The sequence below is a fragment of the Onychostruthus taczanowskii genome, unplaced genomic scaffold (assembly GCF_017590055.1).
Source record: "Onychostruthus taczanowskii isolate IOZ18803 unplaced genomic scaffold, ASM1759005v1 scaffold71, whole genome shotgun sequence".
NCBI lineage: Eukaryota > Metazoa > Chordata > Aves > Passeriformes > Passeridae > Onychostruthus > Onychostruthus taczanowskii.
Window position 1 is genome coordinate 3,666,350 of NW_024504898.1, and position 15,265 is coordinate 3,681,614.

The 15,265-nt window shown below is 37.6% G+C and overlaps 1 protein-coding gene across 1 annotated transcript in view; it reads left to right on the top strand.

The window, feature by feature from the left end:
- Positions 1 to 8,657, top strand: part of OCA2 (OCA2 melanosomal transmembrane protein) — a 160,548-nt gene extending 151,891 nt beyond the window's left edge. The window contains exon 23 of the mRNA XM_041422122.1: positions 8,542 to 8,657. Coding sequence (XP_041278056.1) covers positions 8,542 to 8,629 — 88 coding nt within the window. The 3' untranslated portion in view covers positions 8,630 to 8,657. The remainder of the gene's footprint in view (positions 1 to 8,541) is intronic.
- Positions 8,658 to 15,265: the final 6,608 nt, after the last annotated feature.

Here is a 15,265-nt window from a genome sequence, read left to right on the forward strand (position 1 = left end):
GATACAGTTTGTTTCAAAAACATGCAAAACATTTTATTTTATGTGACATTTCTATAGCAGGGAGATTTGAGCTATAAAAAGTTATTTTAGGAAAAATATCCTTAAGCCTTGAATTTGCTTTTTGCAAGGCAGAAAAGCATATAATTGTCAGAAGTGAGTTTAATATGTTAAATGTTTCATAAAATACAGAAAATGTAACTGCAAATATTGCAAAACCTATTTCAACACTCCTAATGCATTAATTTTTGCACAGTAAACCTCACTAGTTTTGTATAAATCTATCTCATTAGTAGAATATTTGTACCAGAACCATTCAAACAATTCATGAGAAGAAGTGCTGTCAGACAAGATGTACTTCATTGATTTTCTCTTCTACTCGGCCATGATGATTTTAATCTTCTTAAGCTCAGACTCACAACCACACCTTATTACCCAGATGTGTGGGAGAGGAATAAGTACGGCTTTCCCAAGAAGCTGAACCAATTACATATATTTGAGTTTCCTAGACATTAGAATGGCATGAAGGTTTCATAACAAAACCAGAAACTGCAAATTGAGGATAAAATTTGTTTTGGGATCTGCCTAAAAGATGTGGAGAGCAAATACATTGCTAATATGTGATGGTAGATCCAAGGGTGACATGAAGTCACAAAAAGCACTAATAGATCATCTTGAATCTTTATGCTGCACTTTATCATGGCAGTCATACTTCTTTAGGAGGTTATGAACTAGTCTGTCTATAGAGGAGATGTTCCTCTAATTTTCATAGAAATTTAGAATCCTTTAGTTTGTTAAAGACCCTGAACAAATCCAAACCATTACCCTAACACTGCAGAGTCCACCATCAGGGATGGCGACTCCACACTTCTCTGAGCAGCCTCTTCCGATGCCTAACCACCCTTTCAGTGAAGAAATTGTTCTGAACATCTAACCTAAACTTTCCCTGGTAAGACTTGAGGCTGTTTCCTCTTGTCCTATACTGGTTGCCCAGAAGAGACCAACTGACACCTTGCTACAACCTCCTTTCCAGTTGTAGTTGAGCAATAAGGTCACCCCTGAGTCTCCCCTTCTCCAAGCTGGACAACCCCAGCTTCCTCAGCTGCTCCTCACAGGACTTGTGCTCCAGCCCCTTCACCAGCTCTGTTTCTCTGGATACAATCCAGCACCCCAATGTTTTTCTTGTGAAAGTGAGGGGCCCAAACTGAACACAGGACTCAAGGTATGGCCTCACCAGCACAGGAGCACAATCACTGTCCTAGTCCTGCTGGCCACACTATTTCTGACACAGGCCAAGGTGCTGTTGACCTTCTTGGTCACCTGGGCACAATTTGGCTCCTGTTCAGCGGCTGTTGACCAGCACCCCAAGGTCCTTTTCCATGGGGTAGATTTCCAGCCACTCTTTTCCAAACCTGTAGCACTGAATGGGGTTGTTTGACCGAAGTGCGTATGTGCATCTAGGTAGATCCACACAGACAAATTTGTTGCATTATGCTGGTCTTTCCAAGACAAGTATCACCCCTAGTTCTGTGTTCAGGTCTGTTTCTGTACTTGAGATTGTGTTCTTCCCTGGCTGTCTGCAGGATTTCACATTATTCTATTGGAATAGTATATTTCTTTTTAAAAGAAAGGTGAGATACCCTTGTCAACTAACAATTGTCTTGCTGATTTTTAAATGACCAATTGCAGTGTCTTTTTTTCTAGAAGTGATGTATTTTCCTTTTTTTTTCATGATTTTTCTTACTGGTTACTAACTTAACCATATATGAATAGGCTTTGGATAATTATCAGAGTCACTTATTCTGACAGTCCTGTATTTAATCTCAGTTGCACCACAGTGACCTAGACAGAGACTGCAACAAATATTGTATTAACAGTCATTTGAAACTGCCAGGTGGAGCTGGCAGACCAACTGTTCTCTCAGAATTAAAGCCTAAAATTCTTCTTTTGGTGATCAGACTTTGGAAGGCCAAGGAAAGGCTCATTGCTTGTTCTGCATATAACAATGTTGAGGTTACACCAAACACCTCTAGGACAGTATTCTAGATGGCAGGAGGCAAACCATAGCACTTTTCTCTTTTCTCGCTCACCATCTGATTTTCCCTATCTTAAGTTTACTCCAGGCAGTAATTCTATGGAAAATCTTGGCATAGATCCAAACAGACAGAATATAATGAGAAATTGTTAAAAATTTAGCAAGCAGATGAATATAGAATTATAGGTTTTGTTCTGCGTTTTAAATTTCACAGAAACTCCTATGTATGGTAACTAGTAGGTAACTACACTATAATTTGTATGTAATTCCAGACTATATGAAATTCACAGTAATTTAATGTTAAATTAATGATCGCTTGCTGTTTTAGCCACCTGTTTTCTGAGCTACAACAGGTGTCTGGATTTGAAGGGGTCATGGGTATGTGATAAGCATTTTGAATATGTTTTGTTTAAGCTGATAGGAAAGTCCATACTTTCAGATAAGCTGGATGAGTATGTCAAAGACTAGCAATGATGGAAAGGTTACAACATGGAAAGGACACAACTGAAATGACAGGACATTCAGAAGGTAGTCTGCATTGATAGAAAGGGAAAGAAGAAATAGGATGAATATTGTGGTTATATCCTTTTGTTGAAAAGAAAATTACTTTGCAAATTGAATGATGACATTTCTTAAAATGTGTAACTTTCTTTTTGTTCAGAACTAACCTTACATATGTCCTAGGCATGCCTACACCTAAGTCTCTTTTTTGAGGTCGCTTTCAGAGACTTTTAGGTCTTCTTTGAAGAACAAGTTCATATTTATCAAAATTCCAGAACAAGATACTGCATACAGTGAGAGACTGTCCAAGATTGAGAAGAATTATCTGTCTTCTGTTCTTCATTAAATATTTTCTGATGAGATGTCAGTCTTCAGGTGTGCAGATGATGCCTACTTATCCTGCGTTGAATAACAGAGGAACAAATAAAAGTCTGGGAATTACAGAGTGGTTGAGGTTGGAAGGGACCTCTGGAGGTCTCTCTCAAGCAGGACCACCTACAGCCTATTTCCCTGGTGCATATCCATATGACTTTTGAATATCTCCAAGGATAGAGACTCCACAATCTCCCTGGGCAACCTGTGTCAGTGCTTGGCCGCCAACACAGTAAAAAAAACTGTTTCCTGATGTTCAGACAGAATCTCCTGTGTTTCATTTTTTGCTGTCTCTGGTCCTTTCCCTAGGCACCACTGAGTAAGGCCTGGTGCTGTGTTCTTTACACAATGGCCCCAAGAACTTATACACATTAATGAGTTCCCCTCTGAGCCTTCTCTTCTCCAGGCTGCACAGCCCCAGCCCTCACGCCTTTCCTTGTATTATTGATCTTCCAGTCCTGCAATCATTGTAGCCCTTCACTGTAGCCCTTCTCTCCATTATGTCCATGTCTCTTGTACTGTGAGGGCCAAAACTGGATCCAGCACTCCAGGTGTAGCCTCAGCAGTGCTGAATAGAGGGAAAGGATCGCCTCTCTTAACCTGGTAATATTTTCTTAATGCATCCCAAGATACCATTACCCTTCATTGTTGCAAAGACAAGTTCACAGTTCGTGTTCAGTTAGTGTCCACCATCTGTCCAGGCCCTGTCCGTTTCTGCAAAAGCTGAGGTTATAACTTCTTTAGAACTTGCAGCATGAAACTAAAACAAATTGAGAAAAAACAAAATTTTAAGCCTGATGAAACTCTACTAGTTGAATTTAAATTTTGCATTAAATTGCAAATACAAGTAGGAGTAGAAGTTAGCTTTAATTTTTTTTAACTCTTACTCCTGTCTACCACCAGTCTTCTTTCACTGTCAGCGGTTTGGGCTTGGGAGATTTCTGCTGTTGTTTTTCCACTAAGAATCCACTGAAGGTTCCCCCTTTCTTAGGAGACATGCTCCTTCCACAGATTTCCCCAAGGATGCACAAGCTGTGCAAGTTATGAGCTGTCAGTGAAGGTAGTGCATGTAGGCAAGATTTTCATGCATGAGAACATCTTGTATTTTGTGTCCCAAATCAAGCAGAACAGGGCAATGAACCTGGGTCTTATACATACTGGATCCTACTGGCTCTTGAAGCATCACAAAACAGAGCTGCAAGGTAATGTAGGAAACCAGTTTGGTCAAGAAAGCTCAATTCTGACCCCAAAGGCTTCACTATTATTATTTAGCAAATAATATTGGATAAACTTATAACCTAAGAAAACTGTAATATTCACTTCCATAGAAACTCATTATAAGTGGATTTTATTCCCAGAATAATCATACAGGGTTTTTGTTTTTTCCAAGTAAATACAGGGCAGTGAGACAGAATTAGATATATCTAGGTCATTTCCAGCAAAAAAGGTTCACTTCTCTTGCTAGTTTTGTGCCTACAGTTGACTTCTAATACATATTTCATGCTTACCTTCACAGAGATTCATTTTGTTAATTTCAAATTCTCATTTTGATTTTCCAAGAAAGAACATGCTGAATTCTGCTCTCCACAGATTCTGACATCTCTCCCACACTGGGACAATTTTCAAGATTTTCCTTACTGGATCACTGAAGTTATTAATAAGTAAAATTTTGTCCAAGACAGGTTCCTGGAGCTCTCACTTGAAACATTCTCACTATCTCACACTGAGCTGACATCTGCTTTTTGTGTATATTTAGGCTGGGCGATTTCATTTAGATAGGAGTTTTCCACGTAAGCCTCTAATATGAAGAGGAGGAGGGGAAAAAGGGGGTGACTGCTAAATCCTTTCTTGTATCTGACCTTGCTTCCTCTTTGCAGTGGTAAACCCTCCCTCAGCTGCTACAGAGCACCAAGATGCACTTTTTGAACCATACAGGCTCTGTGTATATATATCTCTCTCTGTAGAGAGGAAGAGACAAGGAAAGTGAAGTGCAGGATGCAAAAATGTATTTTTAAGCAAATATGATCATTAGTGTTTCTTATGAATTTAAAGTTTTAGAACACAAAAGGTTTTGATAACTTCTGAACTCCACTGATCCTTTTCCTTAGAGAGAAGCAAAAGAATGACATGGTCCTTTTTGATTCCAAGGGGTATGCTGGAAATAAAAGTGGCTGGAAGTAATTTTTACATTGTTTAATACGCATTCTTGGACTTAATATAATTAAGAAAACCATTTGTATCCATATATTGTGTCATATGTGGCCTGGGACAGGAACTTTTTTTTCCTTGAGGAAGAGCAATGAGTAGTGTAAGTAGCATGATCCCATGATACTCAAGGAATCTATTAACTCTGCAGTAACTAATACTTACTGTGTTTATCTCTTCTCACTCTGGTACACAAATTCCACATTGAATTTGATCCAATTACATCAGAGCTCAGGCCAGCGAGCCTGAAATTCAGACCTCAAGTTGTGGGGTAATTGCCCATGCAATGAGAATAACAGCTTTGCAATTGTGCCCTATGCGAGCATCCACACTATGTGCAGTGAGGTTCCTTCCCAGGCCGGCTGCTCCTGCCTCCAGCTACACATTTGGCTGGCGCTGTGACAGGGGTGGTATGATCCCAATTCCTGCATGTGGCCCTGTATAATTAATCCATTTTCTTGCATGTGCCTCCTCCAAGTTTGAGCAAACCTTTTTGTTCTCTTTTCAGTCACCAAGTAGCCCTTGAATATTTTTTGGATCCTTTCCTCCCCTTGCCATTCTTCACAAAGGCATATTACTGCCATTCATTGCTGAACTACTGTGCATTCTCTAGGGAGGTTTGTTAGGTGGCGTTAATACAGACTAAGATCTGCTTTGTCTCCAATCTTCCCCAGTGGCAACTCATTGCTTGCCAAGTATGAGGTCAAGAGATCTATATTTTCTGTCAAACAGCAGCCGCTGCTCTTATGAGTGCTGTAGCAATCTCCAGCTTGCTAGCCTGTCATGGAGATAGAGCCACAGGAGGCATTCATTAAATATACTAAAGGATGTAGTAGGGGGTTTTAGCTACCCTATTTTATTCCTATAGCCATTGCTGGGTTTTCTTTTTTTTTGCACTATCAGGACACTTTTATCTAAGTGAGATTAGGCAATGCCACTGATCAGTTTGGCTGACAGAAGAATGGGAAGGGTCTGCAAAACAGCTGGCTAGCCAGGAAATTAATTTACTTTTTGTTTGTTTGTTTGTTTGTTTGTTTTTTTGTTTTTCCTAAAATAACTACAGGAGAAGCATTAGCTCTTCTGTTTTACAATATAATCAACTTGATCATAGTTTAATGATTGAAGAATGAAGCAGCTCTTTCAAGAAACAAGTCATTCAAAAGCAAGGATCTGACCAGTTGGATTGGAAAACAAATAACACTTCTCTGCAGTAAATTTATGCATGTTCATAAGAAAAAAAAAAACCTTTTTAGCTTCCAAAAAATCTTCCAAATACATTTCAGATTTTTCAGGAAATATTTGAAAGCTGTGACAATTCTCTAACCCTTTCTAGCAATCTTTTGTACCTTTCTCCAGTCACCTCTTGGACACAGCTGGCCCTTCTCTTTAATCTCATTTTTTTTCCCAAGTCCAAATGGCAGCTTAACATCAATGCTTTCAGAGCCAGAAGAGCAATAATGATGCCTGCTGCCAAAATGGCAGAAAAGGCCAGCTTACCAGGTCCAAAACCTTAGAGGGATGAAGAAGAAAGCCTCTGGAGCCAGGCGTGGTGGGAACTGTCCTTCTGAGGCAGATCTTGCAGGCAATATTGGGTGATGGACACAGGGACACTTGTACACAAGGAGGCAGGCCAACTTCTTCAGAGGGGTGTCAAGGACACAGAAATGAGATCACCTGCCAGTCTGACAGTGTTCTCTTTGCATATTTTCTGTCTTGCTGGGGTTTACTTTTTATCTCTTGGATTTCTGTAGGTGTGTGAGATGCGCACACTTCCATACTGGGTTGAGCAACCATGAAGCTGGCATTATGGACAAACTTGCTCTTTCCTAAATAATTCCAATATATTTTTTAGAGTGCTTGTGTTCATTAATTTCCCAGTTATTCTACAAACTCTATAGGCTAGGGCTGATTATTTTCGTGTTTGCAGTGACCTTCACTGCTAGTAGAGTTTCTTTCTCCGAAACCCAAACCAATGACTGTTAAAGTCTGCTGGTGGCGTCTATGCCTCTGCCAGTCAGCTTTCCAGAGAAACAGCAACGCAAGAAACATCTCATGAGGATCGCATGAGTTTAGGGTAATGCCCAGCTGCAGGTAGAAAGCAGATGGCAATGAGCAATTGAGAAGTTTAGTTTTCATTTTATGCAAGGGCTTCCCAGCCTCAGGAACTGGAGGCTACATTTAATGCCCTAAGACATCTCTTCTAGCCGTAACTTGCTAAAGGAAGGAGCTGCTCATTCAACCAAGCTCAGTGAATTATGTCCTCCTGTCCCCTACAAAATGGTCATCTCTTAGTTCTCTGTCATTAATGGCACAGAGGAAAAGGCTCAAGTAACTTCCTACAGGCAAAGGAAGGCAAAAAGGCAGAATTAATATACCCACATGTGTAAATTGGTCTTAGTTCAAGAAAAAGAATTAATAAAATGCTGAACTTCAGAAAACATTGCTGTGCTTTTCTGAGTTTTATGAAAACTCTTTTCTGAATCTGGCAAAAGAAAGTGTATAAGGGTATCATTTGTGGCATGATCATTTCTCATCTCAGCTCTCCTTGTGCTTTTAGTAACATAAAACAAATAAGTGTGATCACAGCAGCGTTTTTTTTTCACAGACTGCTTGTATCACATGAAAATGCTTTTGAGTTTCAGAAAACTTCTTTCTTTTACACATATCTGAAAGACGTACAGATTTAGCCATCAGGACTTGGCCTACTCCACAACATCCTTTTCACTCAACTGTCTGTGCTCCCTGTGTTTGTCAGTCTAAAGAGAGGTATTAAATCTGGGTGTTGTCTGAAAATCTTTTCCTGTGGTGAAAATGAAATAGGTTTTTGGGTAGAACAGTAAAGTTTTAGCTATTTTACAAATGCCTGGGGTTTATTTCCAACAGTCTGTTAATACTCAAGTCTGTTAGACATGGTGAGAGGTATGAAAGAGGAGTGCTAGCTGTATGTGACTCAGATCAACAGGGAAACAATTTAATGAGTTTGATCCATATATTGTGTTGCAAAGTGCCATACCAGGATCACTCACCTAATCTGAAGAGATGCATGCTTGAAAGTAATTTCTAATGCTGCATAATTTGTAAGAATTGTTATTTTACCTGTGTAATTGCATGTTGTGTGCATGAGAAAAAATATGAAAAATGCCAAAACAATAACGCATGCAAGATTCTGAGACAATGTAAATTGGAACAGACATTCTGAAACCAATGAAACTATGTGAATTTTGACCTGGTGTCTCTAAGGCTAGAGGTAGAAAGGTGAGCTTGAATATGATACAGTTATATGCTCAGAACATCTCTGCTTTTGGTGTTGCTATAAACATATTTTTCACCTGGAATATGTAGGATAATTCAAAATATCTTTGCTGTAAATTGGTTGGAGAACAAACTCTAGTATCCTTACTAATCTGTGCTTTATTTTATTGTTGTTCCAGGTTAGGTTTCCCCATGATGATCGTGTCCTGTACCATTGGGATGTGCTATCTTCTTGTTGCTCATGTTGTAGTAGGTTGGAATTCATAGTACTTTATACTTTCAAGACTTCGATAAGCTTTCCCTTTTGTTTAGTTTATATCAGAATGCTAAGAACTCATATGAAAGGAAAAAGATATGTAAAATCCCAACATATGGTATCAATCAAAATGATTGTTGGCATAAACATCAGATATGGTCATTCTTAACCTTTTGTTTTATGAACAATATGGAGAATTAGACAATCAAAATTAAAAGTATCCATATATTTCATTATGAATGCAATTAGTATGCTGATAAAAAGGAACCATCTCAAGGGAATATGCTGTGCCTGAAAGTTTGTATTGACACAATCTGAGTATAGTCACAGATGAAAAACTCATTCACAATAGCAGATGTTCAGTAATTTCTTTTTACAGCTTCATTTTTCTTTGTCAATATATTTAGCTATTTGTATGAAAGTAATTAATATTCAAGTTGTAATAATTGAAAGTTAAGAATATCTGTACACTTTGAAGAATGCATCATTATCTACATTAAAAATAAAAACGTCCTGAAAATGTGCTGTGGAAGGAATTATTATTTTGGAAGCAGGATTGTATTGCCCAGAGCCTTTGTTTTTCATTTTAAAACTCCTAAACAGTGTTAGGCTACCTCTATTTTTTTTCCTTAAAATAAACTAATGCCACTCTTTGTAGGTATGATATTTTATTAAAAACACTTTCCTATGATTTTTTTCCCCTCCTGAGGAGCTGAGAGCCTCAGGAAAGAAATGTAAACAATAACTATCTGCTGCTGTGGAATGCAACAGGTGCATCTTCCATTGGTCCATGTGGATTGTTTTCAATTGATGACCAATCACAGCCACCTGTTCCAAGGCTGTGAGCAGTCACAGGATTTTGTTATGCGTTCTATTCTATTCCTGTTCTTTGTAGCCTTCTGATCTTTCTTTTCTTTCTGATCTTTTAGTATAGTTTTAATGTAGCATTTTAGTATAATATATAACACAATAAATCAGCCTTCTGAAATGGAGTCATGCCTTGTGTCTCCACACACAGAGAGCTCATCACAACAACTCTTCTTACAAAAGGACAAACATAAATGGTGATAAAGCATCAGACATCTTCCATTTAATCAATAATTCACTTTTGTGAAGGAGTACTCTGAATATTTTAATAGGTTAATACACTATATGGAAGAATAAGCTTATACTGTGGCTTTGATTTCCTTATCTCTGGTGATAATGTTTTAAACCACATAGATTGTTTTATATAATTGGCTGCCACAACAGGTCAAAATTGTCTTTATGAGTATTAAGTCCTGTGAGGTACTCAAGAACTCAGTTCCAGATCTTCCAAAACCTTGGTGGGTTTGGCTTGAATTAATGATGGGTGTGTTTCATCTTGAGTCAGAAAAATTGGCAACCTGGTGAGTGCAACACAAATGGATGAGGCTGAATTACAGGAAGCCAGTAGATATGATCAAATGTGGCTTTTCCTTCTGCTTAGTTCTTGAGATAACCAGGTAAGTGAGAAAGAAGCAGTATCTCCCCTGCCAAATTGAGGAGACGTGAGATTAATCATACATCCTGTTTTACTCATATATAGGTTGTATCCCTCACCAGGATTTGTTTTCAATGCGAAATGTTAAGAGGCCAATGGAAATGAGGTACAGCACCCACTCTAAGTAGGTTCAGTGATAGCAGAGGAAGTGTGTGGACCCAGAGGAGAAGAGCTGTCTCCACTGATTCCAGACCTCTCACCAAGGTATCCACCCCAGCCATGCTCGGCCCCCCAGATCAGCGACATCTCCTGTGATGGGGCTGAATTTTGCAACACTGTTGAGAAACCCCGAGGTTGTGCTAACAACGACCGCCTGTACAACAGAAGATCTTCTCCCACAACCAGCATAACTTCTGTTTCCTTTTATAGATATAAAACCAAACCAAACAAAAAATCCCACAAAACCAATCCAAAAAACCCCCCACCAAACCTCTGTGATAAATCTGGATCAAAACAAAACAAAATAAAGCAGAACAAAGAATAAATGAGCCTGAAAGATACTCCTTCATGCAGTTTTTCTGCAATTGAATTTGGCCTTACTCTCAATGTAAAGAGCAGTTTACTATGTAATAACTGTAATTCTGTTTCAATTAAACAAACATTTATTTTAATCAGCTTAACACTGATCTCTGGTTAAAAATAGTCACAGGGTATTTTATAACCCTCAATATTTCTCACAATGGAGCAATATTGGTGCAGTCATTGATTGCACAAGAACTGTTGTATTAAGACCTAGAAAATGCAAAATCAGCTTCTGCTAAAAATTGACATTGTAAGTTTTTTTTTTTTCCTTTTCTGTTATATTAAAGCCCAGTTTACAAGTATGAATATAAAAATGAGACTATGGTCACACAAAACAGTGCACTAATTATTTTTAATTGTGCTTTTTAAGGAATAAAAAAAATTAACAAACCATATCCTACTTCTGAACCCTTGAAACTTTCCTGCAAATTCTGACCAAACTGTGCTAATAATGCAGTCGCACTAGCTAGTACAAAAATGCATGTTTGCATTTACAGTTTGCTGGAAGGAGGAAAACAGAAATGCAGCAAATGTTATCCACTTATTCATGTCAGCAAATACTTTTGAATACAAGAGAGATCTCACTGGCTTCAGAAGTGCTACATCAACAGGACTCAATTGGGATTTTCTTTCTGCTACGTAACTTCTCCTGTCAAAAGAAGACAAGTAATGCACAGGGAGTACAAAATCATGTTGATCACTTTAAGCAACTGAACTTGAGTTTATTCTGCTTCAAGGAATTTTTTTTAATGACATATTGTTTTGCTGAAGATTTTCTTAATATAAACTGACTTTCCTTCCTTCAACAATCTTTTATCTTCTTTTATGCAGCCAAAAGCTCAGTAAGACCTTAAATAAAAAAGCAAATTGTAAAAATAAAATAAAATCGTTTATTTACACAGAGCTTTATGTGAGTGTAATCAAAATTACCCAGGTGCTTCAGATAATTTCAAGGTAATGAAGTACACTTTTCATTGCATTCCATTATAGTTATCAATGTAATCTGCACATCAAAGGGGCACAATTATCTTGGCTACATCCTGGACAGGACCAGTGTGCAGGATTCCATAAAAATGGATTGGATCTCAAGAATGGGTGGAAGTTATTTTTCCAGTGAAATTCTCTCTAAATATCTAAATAAAATATTAGTTAATGTTAAACTAAATACCTAAATAACTGAATAACTAAATTAAATATTAGTTACTACTACATTAATAAATAATGTAGAAGTGTAATATCTTTAGTATGCTTGTGGCTGACATCACAGGATGGTTTCCTCATTTTCATTGACATCCCATTAGGCTATTTGATGATGTTTGTTTTAAGACATATAGTAAATATAAAGATACGATTCTCTGAGGTCTGTTTGCCCTTTTTGAGCTGTGTAAAATGCAATAAAATAGCAATATCTGAATTACAACGCTACCAGGCAAAGTAAGCCATGCTGAGTAAAAGAAACCATCTCCAGTAGATAAGCAAGTCAATCACTGAAAGCAAGGAAAGAATCAGGGAAATACTAGAGCTCCACCAAATAGTGAGCTGTGCAGCAAATAGCAGCAGTGAGAGTGGCCAAGGGTCTGCCCAGCCCAGCAGCCTGGCAATTGGGCTGAGCAGCCACCTCTTTCAAAGAGCAGAGTAAACATAACATTCTGTTCTCTGTGACCCAAATTTTCTTGAATGGGAGACAGCACCTTAAATACATCACAGCCAATGGATTGTCCTTCCACAAACTTATCCAGCTCCTTGCTGAACCTGAGTGAATTCAACTGTCTCAAGGAGTTTCACAGATAAACTATACACCATGGGAAAATGATTCCAGATGTTGGCTTTGTACCTGTCCTTTGCTAATTTACTTTTATGACTTTTTTCTCCCAATTCCAAGTCTTTTGGTTGAGAAGGGGTAATGCATAGTCATCTTTTTTCTGATTCATGATTCTAAAGATCTATTTTCAGTCTGAACATCATAGTCCATTTGTTCAGTTGCTATAAGGAAATGGTCTCATATCTTTGCTCATCCCCTTTCCATCTTCCAAAGTTTCACTATTTGAAACTTTTGGAGTTGAAAAGGTGAGAAGTATCAACGCTAGCCAGGACACCATGGATTTATACAGCAGCCTTCTTATTTCTTCTGGTTTTCCATTTTATTCCTAGTAATTGTTAAGATCACTTCTTGGACTACACTGACAACTGAGGAATATATTTTTATAGAAGAACATCTTACAATAACAAGCAGCATTTCCTGAGTCATAATTATTAGCTCACATTGTTTAACATATCAGTTAAGGTCAATTTTGTTCCTCTATGCTACTTTACAACTGTCCACAGTGAATATCATAGAAAAATTATTACCTGTTGTTTGCTCTTGCTAGGGCTTTTTGTAATTCTTTACTATTAATTGTGTTCTTCTGAATAACCCTTAGACTTAGACTTAGAATAACCACATTTAACCTTTTACTTGAAACTCTAGACCATTTAAAAATATGTTGACCATTGCAGAACCAACCTGATTCCCTGTAGAGCTTCATGGAAGGGTCATACCCCTTATACTGTGGTAGTTCAATATTTCTGAGAGCTGCTGGACTGGATGTATTTAATCTCTATAGTAACTACAGGTCAAATCAAAATGACTTTAAAACCTGGAAAGGTTTTCTTCTATGGCACAGTGAGTTTATGAACACCTTGCTAGCAAGATGTTACTGAGGTATGATTCAAACATGTTTCTCAATTTTATTAGAATAATAGAAATAAACTGTAGAATTTAGAAACAGCCAACTGTCTTGAGAAAGATATTATGATTTATTCTGTGAGGAATATGCCAAGTGCAGATCACAGTTATAAAAGGAAACTTGCCTAATGGCAGGAACTGTTTCACAGCTACTCATAAAATCTTATTTCAGAACATGCTAAAGCTTCTGATACCGTGTCTTCATTAAGACTAAGTCTAGGACTAGAAAGCAATTCTGATTTTCTTAATAAAAGTTGAAATAAAGTGTGTTATTTCTAAGACACCAAATTTGAAAGGTATAGTAAGAAACAAAAATTACTTGACCATCAAGGAAGAGAAAGTTCTCATCTAAAAAGTCAAATATTATTTACAAAGTATTTGCAAAAATTGTCTTCAGACAACTAGCACTGCAGACTTCCTCCAGTGACTCAGCATGATTTTAGATCTAGTACATGGGAACAGGTCCAGGAATCAAAGACTTCAGTTTCCTGCTGTGTTGCTGGCTTTCTGTGTAACTTTTCGTAATCAATGGATTTGTTCACATATTTGTTTCCTGAATGTATCCATATTTCTGAAGTGCTTACTAAAGGTACTTTTTCTATATGGATGCTTTGGATTTTTGCTAAAGAAATAAATATTATTGAACACATAGCAAAATATGCAGTTATATGCAAACACAATCTATTGTTTTAGATAATAGTAAAAATGTGGAAACATCAGTGTAACAGCTATCAGATGGTTATTCCATACAGTTACCCACACTACAGGTTTCAAACAGCAGAAAATAAGTGGCACCTGAAGTAGACAGAAAATAAATATACTAAGCATACGCCTCTTGTTTGTTCCAGTGGGATGCCAGGAAAATGATTGGGAACAAAATAAAAAAAAAATGAAATAGCTGAAGCATTAAATTAATATTTCTGAAGTGAATTTATGATAGGAAACCCTAGCAATTCAGAATAAGTGCTAACCAGCACAGATGAAGCCAGCACCTTAAGATCTGAGCAATTTATTAAGGACAACTGAAAATCAACAAATATTGGTGATTTATTGAGAGGAGAATTAAAATCTCTATCCATAGATGCTCTCAAGGGAGAGGATGAGAGAGAAACCTTTCTTCACACATTTCTTATTAGGGGGAATATTATAGGATTAGCAACATCCTGGAGGTACTCAAAATAATAAAAAGAAAAAGGGGTTTTGCACTATGTTCAAAGTTGACCACATACTGTTATTTTCTCTTTTCAGGTTGCTGTTTCAACTTTGATAGGCAGCAGTGATTCATTAGCAGTAGTTTCAGTTAGTGCTTTGCCTAATGAATGAGTAATGGGAAAAAAGCCCTCTCAAGATGTGGTCTTGGCCATCATTACTATTATCCTGGCTGGAGTTAAAGACTTGCTGTTATTTTTAAGAAAATCAACATATACTGGTTTGTCCATGGTGTATGAGCTGCCTAACTGTACAAGATAACAGGAGTAAGGGTGCAGCAGAGTGCTACAGGAGACATAATTCAGCAGGCAGCTGCAGATTTTTCTTTTTTCCCTGCTTCCTTTCATGCCTTCTTCTTTCCTCTTGCATTTATTGTCCATCCGATTTTTTACTTTCATACTTATCGGCTATTTTAAACCTTATTCCTTGTTCGTTCACACTCTAACTTATTTGTTTTTCCTGCCTCACTTTTCTCTGGATGGCCTCTGTCTACTTATTCTTAATAAAGTTTATGAGGGAGAGAAACCCCTTCTCACTTCCAAAAAAATTTAAGGAAAACAAAAAAAGGGTTATTTCCTAATGTCATAGTCTCCTTCTATTTAATGTATACACCTACTGTACTTTCCACCCTATAACCCCTTCTGTGGGTTTCAAGCATTGGTCATGAAG